Source organism: Cherax quadricarinatus, chromosome 14 (assembly GCF_038502225.1).
Source record: "Cherax quadricarinatus isolate ZL_2023a chromosome 14, ASM3850222v1, whole genome shotgun sequence".
NCBI lineage: Eukaryota > Metazoa > Arthropoda > Malacostraca > Decapoda > Parastacidae > Cherax > Cherax quadricarinatus.
This window is the reverse complement of record NC_091305.1, coordinates 21,893,263-21,906,968: the sequence shown is the minus strand read 5'-3', so window position 1 is coordinate 21,906,968 and position 13,706 is coordinate 21,893,263. Positions and strand designations below refer to the sequence as shown.

The 13,706-nt window shown below is 39.8% G+C and overlaps 1 protein-coding gene across 1 annotated transcript; it reads right to left on the bottom strand.

Annotated features, from left to right (window-relative positions):
* Window positions 1-8,292: 8,292 nt before the first annotated feature.
* LOC128695119 (delta-type opioid receptor) lies at window positions 8,293-13,180 on the bottom strand. Its single transcript, XM_053785544.2, has 2 exons — window positions 12,305-13,180; window positions 8,293-8,646 (listed from the first exon to the last, which is right to left on the bottom strand). The coding sequence occupies exons 1-2, from the start codon at window positions 13,025-13,027 to the stop codon at window positions 8,419-8,421; spliced, it is 951 nt and encodes a 316-aa protein (XP_053641519.2). The 5' UTR covers window positions 13,028-13,180; the 3' UTR covers window positions 8,293-8,418.
* Between the last annotated feature and the right edge of the window lie 526 nt (window positions 13,181-13,706).

Below are 13,706 nucleotides of genomic sequence, written 5' to 3'. Positions count from 1 at the left end.
TAGCCAGGTCAACCAGGCTGTTGCTGCTGGAGGCCCACTGTTCCACATATCCATCACAGCTTAGTTGAAAGGAAATGCTGTTGCGTACTTAACATTATTTGAACATCGTTTGTATATCTACCAGATATACTTCTAACCAAGCCTAGGCCTAGCTAACACAACCCGTCCTAGTCTGCCGTCCTGCAAGATGCTTTGTGAATATGCTTGACTGCGTTCATATTTACTTAGTGGGTTAGAGATCTGCTCAGTTTCTATTCACATTCCTCTGCCATTCAGCATCATTATCTAGCTCTCTCCTAATATTTCTAATACTTGATCTAAGCCAAAGTTACACTGGGTTTTCTGCTTTCGAATTACTTTCTAATTACTTTCTTTGGATAATTTATTAACTGTGTCATGCAGAGATGTCACTGTGAGACGAAATTTATAAGAATTTTATATGAATTCATTTCTGTTTATTTTTTCCATTTCTGTATTTGGCTTCTTCAATTAGCACATTGTTAGCGATTATGAGAATCAAATGTATCCAACCAGAGATGACTTATAATTAGTAAGTATTAGGCTAAGTAACACCAGTTAGCCACACTGCATGACGGAGCGTGATAGGGCATGATGGTTAATATCATGTATGATGAAGAGCGATAGGAAGACCATCCCACCTGATGGAATATGACAAAAAAAATATCCTGCGTGATGGAATATGACAGAAAAACCACCCTACCTGATGGAATGTGAGAGGAAGACCATCCTGTGTGACAAAAACACTAATCCGTGTGATGGAGTGTGACAGGAAACTCATCCTAACGAGACTCACGAAATCGTAATGACACGATTGCAAACAAACCATACCCCGGCCGGGATTGAACCCGCGGTCAGAGAGTCTCAAAACTCCAGCCCGTCGCGTTAGCGGGTTCAATCCCGGCCGGGGTATGGTTTAACTCATCCTACCTGGTGGGATGTAACTCCCCAAAAAATCGTGCGTGATGGACATACCAGGTAGGAGAGGTCTTGTTCAACCTTGTAGATCTTGTTGAAAAATTACTGACGTATTTGAAAGGTAACAAATTCCCATCTTATACTGTTTAAGGTGTTAATGGACGGCAAAGGTGGAAGGCCGGAAGGAAACTGGAGGCAAGACGGAAGCTGGGAAAGGGGCGAGGAAGGGGGAAGAGACGGCCTGAAGAGGGAGCAAGAGGAAGGAGAAAGTTCCCCTCAAGGACATCAGAATTAATTACTCGTATACCCTGATGTGAAAAAATAAATAAAACTCACTTTGGTCATTATTTTAAATATTTTTTTTATTTCATTTGTTCATTTTTTTAGACTTCATAGCCATGTTATGCTACTGAAGGTGTGAGGTTGACATTTTAGGGACAGCAGTCACCCTTATATCTATTGCCTCAAAATTGGAGATAAATTGTTTAGTCATCTTTTCTGTTAGGGACATTTATATTTAAGGTTGAGAGTCCTTCACTTCAACAGCGGCTAAGAAGGGGAAGGAATCTAGTGACTGTTTACACACTGGGAAACTCACGGCAGCTGATGGACCAACACACTCAGGCACCAAAGCTACGTGTGTTTACAGTCTCGCTATACTCTGCTTTGTGATCTTCACCACACACAAATCATACGTAACTCAGTAGAGGTAGTCGCGTCAACATCTGCTAACACCCATCTATATATTAAATCCCTTCATGTGATTTGCAAGTATGAGCAGTAGCAGCCAGTGTTACTCTCCACAAGGGTCACTAGAGTCCCTGAGACCAGTGTGGGAGGCACCAGTCACTGAGGGTCAAAAGTCTACAGCTTCACTCTGACTTGCATTATGGTGATCATGACCTAGAAATCACACCTCAGCCGTAGTGAATCCACACCAGCTGACATTCAGCTCCATGATGTTAAACAATACTGTATTCGTTGACTGTGGGTCTTGCTCCTAGAGGGCAAGGTCCACACTCGGTTATCCTTTTCGTAGAAAAGAACAAATGAAGCCTCAGTTCAGAAGTGAAAGAGTATGACGATGACCAACAACTGCAAACCAGTGAGTATGTATTAATCATTTGGACTGCTTCGTCCTGGTTTCATCTCTTACTTCCGAACAAGGCTATGCCAGGAGACTCCACTTCTCGCTCGACCCAGAATAAATGGACCAGTAGTTGAAGTATGGAGTAGTTGACAAGTGGTAAAAAGACACAGCAAAAGGAGATATTTATTAACACTCTATTTTACATACTTGACAAAGCCTCATGTATGTCCTTTCTTATTAAACGGATCTATAACTCAGCAGTACCATTAACACTGAAGATATGTCTGTGGCCTTACTATTATGTACGTGGCACTCGTTCTCAAGGTCGACTTGTCCTAACTTACTGGAAAACCAGGAAAGAGTTACTTTGCCACACGACGGGGAAGCTATCAGCAATTTCACTCTACCTGCACATTTATCAAAATAAATCACTCCCTCAGTGAACATTCTCTCAACAGATCAAAGGCAAATCAAGTCAATTGAATAAAAGAAAACTCTGGCCCCACAACTCTCACCAATGTCACGCTGTGTCCTGTGTCAATGTTGCTTAATACGAACTGAAGTACACAACTATAAATTAACTATTATAAGGACATTGTTAAGACGAAATAAAAGGAGAAAATCAGAGACTAATCCTTTAAGTCCAGTGTAAAACCTGGAAGTGACGAAGAAAAAAAGGTGGAGAACAAGGGAGAAAGGGAGAGAGAGAGGAAGGAAGAAGAGGGCGAGAGGAGGGAGAGAGGGAGGCTTTGGGAGGTGGTACTGAGGTGGCAGAGGAAGTGCAGAAAAGATGGGAGTGGAGAGGAGAAAAAATAGTTAAAAAGGACACTATGGGAACTGAAGAGAATTGGGGTTAAGGAGAAGTAAGTTAGGAGAAGAGGGAGGGGGTAAAAAGATAGGCAGAAGTGGAGGAAGAGGGAGAGTGGAGAGAAGAGGGTGGAAAAGAAACATTGGATAAAGAAAAAGAGAGGAGGGAAGGGGGGAGGTGGAGGGGGCCGGAATATGGGAAGGGGAGACAAAGAGGGGAAGGGGATGGGAAGGGGAGACAAGTAGGGGCCGGGGATAGGAAGGGGAGAGGAAATGAGATAGGAGACTTTATCTGACACCATCGAGGTGTTATTGGCTCCTAAATTGAGGGGTCCGAGGGTGTCCAGTGGACCATTGAACGAGGCCTTGCTTGGTGGGCCCTTGATAGTTTCCTCTGTGGGCCCTTGACAGTTATCTCTAAGCCTTAATAGTGAGGTCACTGGTGAGCTCTTGTATACGGTACTAGTGGGCTTCTTGATAGTGGCGTCACTGGTGAGCTCTTGACAGTGACGTCACCGGTGAACTCTTGACAGCGATGTCACTGGTGGGATTTTGACAGCGATGTCACTGGTGGGCTCTTGACAGCGATGTCACTGGTGGGCTCTTGATAGTTACTTTACTGGAGGTTCCTTGATACTTGACAAAGTGCCACACTTCGCAATACCTCGGTAAATAAAATTCTTATTGTTTGTATCTTTTATTAAGTGAAGATCAGGGAGTTGATTGCAATATTCAAGTCAGAGGTGAGGTCAGTTCTCAAGTAGAAGAGTTGATATTCTTTCTCAGCACAGGTTAGGTCAGAAGTATTAGTCTTGAGGAATTGATTGCTAAGCTTAAACGTCTCTGAGCAGTTAATGGTTGCTGCTTCAAGGTATCGAGTTTTCCTTACAATGCTTTATTTGTTCCAATCCATTTCTCAATAAAAAACAAAACAAGATCCCGATGTGTTGCGTAAGCATTGCTAATGTTCTCGCTTTTCCAGGCACATTCGTCCTCCCCCAATGCTTGTGTTTAGGTATCTCAGTCTCGCTACAGGAACTTTGAAGAAGAAGTTTAAGATAAGGATAGTACCGAACACATCAGAAGTTAAATTAAACGAATATCATCACTTGTGTTGGTGTCACTATGAAAAAAGAGAACTTTATTAAGGAGCCTTGACAGAGAATTTTGCAGTGCTTTGTACGTGACATATGTCGGGCATATTATACAGTATGTAGCACCAACCTGGAGTGCACGCTTGATAAAGTATGCAGAAACTAGTGAAAGTCCATACGGGAGCGGGACAAATCCCGGAGGTGAGAGAGCTGATCCCAGAGAGGAGACTACGAGAATAGAACCTAACAGCTTCAAAGGATAGAAGGACTATGGGAGACATGATAACAATGTAAAAGATACTCAGAGAATGCCACTTGGCATGCAGATACAGAATGAAATGCGAGGATCAGAGACAAGCCAGCAAATATGAAATATAATTGAATGAGACACAATGAGAGAAATTCCTCCCCAATAACCTGACAGACCAGGAAGTAAACTGACAGACCAGGAATTAAACTGACAGATCAGGAGTAAAACAGGATTCCATACAGTTTTAATGATAAATACGAAAGTTCCCATAAAGTCGTGAACTAGTGAGATAAGCGTATGGAAGGAGAGAGAAAGCAGAGGCAGGAGGTCAGACTGGATCACCACGACCAACCTGAGCGAGGACTTCACACGCAACATTTATTGTATTCGTGTGGAAGCGTTAAACCTGTAGGGATCATATACTGCCTAGTTAATGAGTTAATAAGGGTTAATCAGAGAAAGGGAATAACAGCTCTAATTCCTTGGATTAAGAGCCCTTCGTCAGTATCAATTACTGTTAAACTTAAAACTGTAAAGAAATTGATAGTTTCTCATATACAAAAATACATAAACTGATAATAAAATAACTAAAGAACATTAAAGCCAAAAATCAGATTTATTTGGTTTAGCAGAGACAAAACTTGAAAAAATATACTGAATTAAATTTTTACAGATAGTTAATATGCATAGAAAGGAGAAAGAATTCGAAAGAAAAAACGAAAGGCTAAACGCAAATGTATATCTGTAAAACAACAACAAAAAAATCATTGATATTAGAAATTTTGGTTCTAGAAATTAAAACGACAGGTTATAAAATTAGATTTATTGATGTATAAAATCCCCTAATGAATAATGTATGGAATAAAGAATATTTTTTACAAATTCAACAACTGGTTAATAATAGAAAGGAAAATTTAAACTATGAAAAGTAAATGACTAACTACGAGGGTTGACATAGATGAAGAACAACTGGTTGGCCAGAACTGTTATTACTCTACTGTTGTAGGTATAACTGTCAGGACAAATATTTCCTGACGCGGGTGTTAGTCATACGGTGACCCACAGCTGGAGCTCTTGGTCATCTGACCGAGAACTTCCGCTGGCTTATCATAACCATCGTTATGATTACAACCATTATTTTTGCCATTACGGTAATGAGTTTATGTACGAACATAGTGAAGCAGTGACGCTGTGAAGGTAAGGAAATGCACCATTCAGTCTGAACTTAGCGCTTGCTACGGAAAAAGTGTCTACATACGTAAATATACGTAAATGAATTAGAAAAAAATGGTCAGACTTCTCTTTAATAAATAATATACATGTTATAATTCAGACGGAGAAAAATATAAAAGGTTTAAGGACTATAATAAATTATTATAATCACAAGTAAGCACTAAATACAGGTCATATAGCGCTGTACAGACTGTTATAAAAAATATTATAGTAATATATAATGGAATACTTTGGAGATATAAATTGGAATGAAGAAATACTGTGATATAAATAAAATATATACATACTTTTGTTTCATTTATAACAATGCATTTACCAGTTTAACCTAAAAAATAAAACACGATTTAAAAAAAGAGTATTGTAAAACACAGGAGAATAAAATTAGTTATTTTAAGGAAGGTTTATAATTTACTGAGTGTTGGCACCTCTCACCTGCCAGGGAATTCAATATTATCATTAATAATAACAATAATAATAATAATAATAATAATAATAATAATAATAATTAATATAATAATAATAAAAAACTTGCACACGCAGGCTTGTACTCTACACTCTCACGGTAACACTTGACCTTGAAATTGAAAACCCGTTGCTCTAAGACGCACAGGACGAAATAATGAATGTTCTCACACTAGCTTAACATAACTTGCATCAGTAGAGACAATTATATATCCTGAAAATGTTCCATCTAACATTTATGATTAAAACTGTCCCCCAATATTTCAGTAGCCCAATAGGTAACCTTACAGTGATAGTCTCAATAGACTGTGCAAGTTGTTAGTATACCATTAAGATATGTGTCGTTGCTACACACCACATACTGCACTAAAGAAGAGCAAGATCGACCGCAAGCTGGTGAACTTGGGTAAGATGGGGTGTCATATACTCGATAAGTCCTCTCATGGTGACATTTCTTGCGATAAGAGTCACACATACACGTCGAGCCGAACTGAATCGAGTTTGGAGAACTCGATACGTCTCTCTACTTTCCAAGGACCAACCAATGTATGTAGGGCTAAGAAATCACTATATGACTGAAAACAATTACTGAGTAAAAGACAACAGCATTGGCATTGGTCTGTTCATTACCCAGGACCTCAACATAGTTCGGGTACAAACGCCCACGTTTCTATGCTGGGCATGGAGATGTGTAAACTGCTTTAGAGTCGTTTTAGACTCCTGGATGTACTGCAGCATATTAGGCTAGGGCACACAGAACACTTTGAGTTGAGTCAATGGTTAAATGGAACTCAGTATTGGCAGTAATCTGAACAAAAACAACAAAGATATCTTTGAACTCTGGAATGAAAACACAACCTGCTTGGTTGATCACCACAAACCCTTTTCTCTCTTCTATTCATCAATAAAGTCCTCGTCTCTCGAGACATCTGAACACGAAAGGGCACAGAGATCATTATTTAGGCATCGTAAGGCTCTCTTTTCCCTTCTCTGCCAGAAAAGACTATAGCATAAATCGACTTGTCAGGCTTGTGGCACACTTAGAACAGGTAGCTTAGGCACAACTCATTGCAAAAATCCGAGAGGGGCTCCTAAGAATGACATAGCTTTCTCCAGTGGATGACCAACTTCCAGGTGGACCTTATTAAGCAAGGGCAACAGGGAAAAAAAACAGACTTAGTGGTGGACGTGGCAGTCACAAAGAGACACACAGATGAAGCATGGTCAGCACACTATCAATGGTAGAAAAGCACTTTCAAGATATCCGGTGCCAGCACTGCATCCACTCTGAGTATCTTCAGCTGGGGTCCCCATACCAACATCCGGTCAAAGACCAGTCCCCCAGAAGATCGCTAAATAAATTACATCGTAAGGCCGCCTTTAGGAACAAGCCTTCTACGCAATTTTTCAGCAGTCGACTAAACGATATTTACCCCCGCCCCCCGCCAACCGCCCCCCGCCCCCCGCCCCCCGCCCCCCGCCCCCCGCCCCTCTCCTTGTATGAGACAGCAGACCTTCTCCGTTGTACTGCCATGAAGGATGACTAACCTCACTGTATATAACCACCGTGAAACAGATAATACTCAAAAACAGTGTTCCCCTGTGAGAAATCCACTATAAATGACTGATCTCACAACATACTACTATCAGGGAATCAGTATCTAAGTCATAATCCACAAAATTATCAGAGACATATGGTAAATTTACATCATAAGACGGTAAAATAACAATATTAAATATATTCAAGTGACCTGAAATAAGCAATTAAAAGCAAAAAATTTGCCCACACACATACACACACGCGAGCGCACACACACACACACATACGCACACACACACACACACACACACACACACACACACACACACACACACACACACACACACACAAATATGCGGCAGAATGTCACAATTAGAAACAAATAATTATCCGGATATAATGTCGTAAATAAGGTAATGGAAATAAATTAGTTTAAGCAGTCCCAAATAATCATCCCAAACACTGCATGAAAGAATTATGTAAGATTTAATCTCGCGTATAAGAAGTCGATCTTCTTGACACAGTAACTTCTCCACCAGACTTCAATGACGGACTTATATAAATATATATTTTGACGAGTCTAATAATCTTTCAAGTCAAGTAACTCTTCAAGGAGGTAGGGAAGGGATCCTTGATGCTGGTGAAGAACTTTTGATTCGAGGAACTGGAACTACTCTTCCTCTTCCTTGGATCAACACTGAGTGCCTCCACTTCCCAAGGCGTTGCTAGATTTTTTAAGGGTTTAGTGTTTGTCCATGAGTATAACAATAGTAATAATTTATTCAGGAACCTGACCTCCCTACAACACTAACTTTGTGGGCAAATTTCACAAAAATTTGATATTTGCTTAGTTCTTCGTTTCTGTTTCTAGAGCTGACAGTCTCGGGTAACCTTGAGAAGGGGGGTATATTAGGTGACCTGGGGAGGATTATCTTGGCTGAACTGGGGGAAAGTGGAAGGGCAGGAAGGGTAAAAAAAAAAAAAAAAAAAAAAAAAAAAAAAAAAATCACTGTTTAGAGAGCTGGCTGTCCAGGGTGACTTGTGAAGCTCCCCTTTCTGAAGCGTTCTTCCTGGAGGCGCAACAGCAGGAGTTGAGGGCGTGCCTGAAGTCAGCATTCCTCCAGGCGAGCAGCGGCAGACACACCAGCTCGTGGAGAAAGAGTAGCAGGGGACTGATGTGGTAACTAAGGTTGGGAGTCCTCTTGGTTATCACCCACACCAGCTTCACGATCACCTGTGTACACAGAGTGGTTGTAATATTATATTTATTGTTTACATAATACCGACAAGCAGATGACTACATTTTGTACACGTGTCTTGTTTGTTTACAGAGTGGTTGGTTTGTTATGGTTGGAGCTTGTTGACAACAAGAGGGTCAGTGAGGCTGCATGTCACCTGCACACCACCAGTCAGGTGCATGTCACCTGCACATCACCGGTCAGGTACATGTCACCTGCACATCACTAGTCAGGTGCATGGCACCTGCACACCACTAGTCAGGTACATGTCACCTGCACACCACCAGTCAGGCGCATGTCACCTGCACGCCACCAGTCAGGTACATGTCACCTGCACACCACCAGTCAGGTACATGTCACCTGCACACCACCAGTCAGGTGCATGTCACCTGCATATCACCAGTCAGGTACATGTCACCTGCACATCACTAGTCAGGTGCATGTCACCTGCACATCCAGTCAGGTGCATGTCACCTGAACACCACCAGTCAGGTGCATGTCACCTGCGCATCACCAGTCACGTGCATGTCACTTGCACACCATCAGCCAGGTACATGTCACCTGCACACCACCAGTCAGGTGCATGTCACCTGCACACCACCAGTCAGGTGTATGTCTTTGGAATCTTGACATATGTCGCTATACGCGACATATGTCAAGCCTTCCGTGGAGTACGCAGCACTGGTATGGAGTCTACATCTCGTGTTACATGTCCAGAAATCCCAGGCGGTCTAGAGGTTTGCAACAAGACTCCAGATAGTAAAGGAACTGTGATATAAGGAGAGAATGAAGAACTGAAGACAACGATCCTGGAAAAGATTAGAACCAAGGGAAAAAAATTATGGCCTACAAGATAGAAGATTTGACAGCGTTCTAAGGAATTAACGTTTTATATGTGAGAGACAGAGGCGAGGGGGAGATAGATATTTCTTTAGCCTGAGTTTATTTAATTAGTGGGGGAGCGGTGGGAGAGCAAGGAGGCAGAGGCTCCCAGGTTCCCTACACAGTCTGGCTAGGTATGAGTGGAGCCAAGAGACCAAGAGCCAAAAATGATGCTGGACGGTATAGCTAAAACTGAAACCAGGCAAAAGCAACTGTATGGATACCCGCGCTTAAGGAACAATCTGACCCACAGTTATTCATGTGAATGCTGCCTTGGCTTTCATCACACCCAAGCATCTCGCTCATATCCCTTAAATAAGTTTATTTTGACTGCGCTTTCTCCTTAAGACTTACGAAATCCTTGCCCAACACTCACGTACACAGTGCTTTCACTCCTTCCTCGCACTCCAACTCACACAGTGCATCTACATCCACGAGTTTGTTTATGATTTGGTGTAGATGTCTTTTTCTCATTATTAAGGAGCACTGTAGTGAGTAGTGACCATCTGTTAGTACATGTAGCATGGAGACACAGAACTAATACAGCCTCAAGTTCTGTATCCCAAGGTGTATATATATATCTATATATATATATATATATATATATATATATATATATATATATATATATATATATATATATATATATATAAAACGTCGTGCCGAATAGGTAAAACTAGTCAATTAGCGAGAACTCATTTAAAATTAAATCCTTTCTAAAATTTTCTCTTATACGCTTAAAGAAATATTTTTTATTTATGTAAATGTAAAAATTAATAATTTTGTACCAAAAGAACTTTAGAAAACTTTCCTAACCTTATTATAACAAGTGGAATTTAATTTAGCCTAATCCAATTAAATATATTTTGGATAAGTTTACAATAATTGAATAATAAGTAAACACAATGAAATGTATTTTTTCGCTAGGCTGAGAATGATATTTGTGAAATATTGCATATATAAATTTTTGCTTGCCTTTTTCGGCAAGAAGAGCGTTGTTATTTAAGCCAAAATCGCAAGTTTTACACACACACACACACACACACACACACACACACACATTATATATATGTATATATATATATATATATATATATATATATATATATATATATATATATATATATATATATATATATATATATATGTCGTGCCGAATAGGCAGAACTTGCGATCTTGGCTTAAATAGCAACGCTCATCTTGCCATATAGGGCAAGTGAAAATTTGTGTATGCAATAATTTCGCCAAAATCATTCTGAACCTAACGAAAAAAATATATTTCACAGTGTTTGTTTAGTATTAAATTATTGTAAACAAATCTAAAATATATTTAATTGGGTTAGGCTAAAATAAATTGCGCTTGTCATAATAAGGTTAGGTAAGTTTTCTAAGTTCCTTTTGGTGCAAAATCATAAATTTTTACATCAACATTAATGAAAAAAATATATCTTTAAGCGTATAAGAGAAAATTTTAGAAAGGACTTAATTTTAAATGAGTTCTTGCTAATTGACCAGTTTTACATATTCGGCACGACATATATATATATATATATATATATATATATATATATATATATATATATATATATATATATATATATATATATATATATATATATATATATATGTCGTGCCGAATATGTAAAACTTGCGATCTTGGCTTAAATAGCAACGCTCATCTTGCCATATAAGACAAGCGAAAATTTGTGTATGCAATTTCACAAAAATCATTCTGAACCTAACGAAAAAAAATATTTTAATTGTGTTTGTTCAGTATTAAATTACTGTAAACGTTTCTAAAATATATTTAGTTGTATTTGGCTAAAATAAATTGTTCATGTTATAATAAGGTTAGGTAAGTTTTCTAAGATTCTTTTGGTGCAAAATTATTAATTTTTACATTAACATTAATGAAAAAATATATCTTTAAACGTATAATTTTAAATGAGTTCTTGCAAATTGACCAGTTTTACATATTCGCACGACATTATATATATATATATATATATATATATATATATATATATATATATATATATATATATATATATATATATATATATATATATATATATATGCAAAACAACCACTGTGAAAGAATAATGAAATTCCAAGCGCTTTCGTGACTACTCATTGTTCCTTGATAATGTGAGTAGTCACGAAAACCCTTGGAATTTCATTATATATCCTTGCATGTATGATAAATAAACACGAGTCTGGTATTACAAAAGATGTTATTCATACAAAAAGGTTGAAGCCCCCAGTATGCCTGGCCTCACTGTCATAACACAATGCACAAAACACTCTCTTATGTACTGTAATCCCGCTTTATTTTCCATTTAAGTATTTTTTATATAGTATTAATTCTTTTACCATGGAGAGGGTTCTGCATATTGCATCACAATGACTCAAACTTTGCATAGAAAACCCCCAAGACTGGACCAGTGTTGGGAATTTACTTGTAAAAATTATTTGCGTTTACAGTAAAGCAAAGTGAGGAGTGGAAGAAGGTCAGGAGACGATGTAGTAGGTAATAGCAACGGACCACTTACGTGGCGAAGGAAATGTAAGAGAAGGCAATTAGAGATGATGACGGGGGATAATATGAAGTGGGTGTAATTAAGAGTCTTAAAAGGTGTCTTTTTGGTAGAAGTTAGCTTGAATAAGAGAAGCGAGAGGAATGGAAGGCGAGTGGAAGGAAAAGGGAAGTGTGAGAGAGGGGAGGTATGTTATGTAAATATCAGCGTGCACTCAAAGTGGTCTGGTACTCACATCGGGGAGAGCCAGGAGCAGGTTGAGGAACACCATGACGAGGACATCTCGAGCTGTTTTCTCTCGCAGGCGACGGTTGTCCTCCTCCATCGCTTTGTTGACATGTGGCCCTTGATGCCGATTCAGCCTGAACTCTCGAGCCATTAGAGCATACATGAACACTACTATGGACAGTGCTATGGAGAAAGCAATGATATACGTGGTGAGGAAGGGGAAGGCACTGAAGCAGTGGATGAAAGCAGCTCTTAGGATCAGGATGATTAGTGCTAACACCGGCAGAATCCAGCAGCTCATGCCTAGAGCTTTACACTGGTTATCAGTCATTAAACTGTGGTAGTGTAGGGGCCAGCAGATAGCCAGATAGCGATCCAGAGCCAGACAAGAGAGACAGAGGACGGAGACGATGTGGAAGTAACGCGGGATGATGATGATGCAGAAGTGTTGAGGAAGTGAGTGTGGCTCTGGTAAGTACGTCAGCTTCACCAAGGTAAATAGAGCGACTAGTGCTCCACACAAGCCACCACTGAGAGCCAGGTTGGTGACCAGTATCGTTGAGGACTTCTTCCGCATCTTGACACTGCTACTGATCACATAGACAGTGAGCACAGACTCGGCAACCAGCACCAGAGACATGAGCAACCGAACCCAACACAACCATTCTGGGGCATCGTCATCTATGAAATATATGTTGCAAGTGTTATTATTACTGCTGTGGTTGAACATTGCTAATTTGGCACTGGAGTTATCTTCTAGATCATTACTGGCAGCAATGTGTTACTCGGAAGACTTCACAGCACCTTGCAGCCGACTTTCTTCACTATGAACACAATTTCTTGAATATCGCTCGTTTCTGCTGCGAAGCTTGCTATATACCTGTCATCCAGGTTCGGAGCATCCCTTGCCTCACCCTACCCTCTCCCTGCACTGCTTGTGCTGACACTGAGCAACCCATCACCACCACTAGCACACAACAGCAGCACTGTACCACTCAGCTTTCAGGAAACCTCTTATCTCTCTCTCTCTCTCTCTCTCTCTCTCTCTCTCTCTCTCTCTCTCTCTCTCTCTCTCTCTCTTTCTCTCTCTCTCACTCACATCGACCCAGATTTAACACTCACAAACGTTAACCTGAAGTTGACGCAACCAACTGCCAATATTAAAATCTTTAAAATGCGAATCATCTGGTGCAAGCAAACACTGAGAAGAAATAAAAGGATCGAGTCTACAACACAGGAACTGTGATGCCGCGGCTAAAGCAAGCAATATATATTGACAAATCATAAAATGATTTGTCAATACACAAGGATGACTGAATCACAAGGATGAATTGTTTAAGGTTTATCAGGAAACTGTTGTTATGTCACTCGTTGATCGTGATTGGCTAACTTTTGATGACGTTATTTAT

What these genes read in the sequence shown, in the direction of transcription:
- LOC128695119 (XM_053785544.2), bottom strand. Translation starts at nt 13,027, where the DNA reads ATGTTCAACCACAGCAGTAATAATAACACTTGCAACATATATTTCATA. An exon ending in TGCTCCTGGCTCTCCCCGAT is followed by an intron (nt 8,647 to 12,304) that starts GTGAGTACCAGA and finishes CTGTGTACACAG; the next exon opens with GTGATCGTGAAGCTGGTGTG.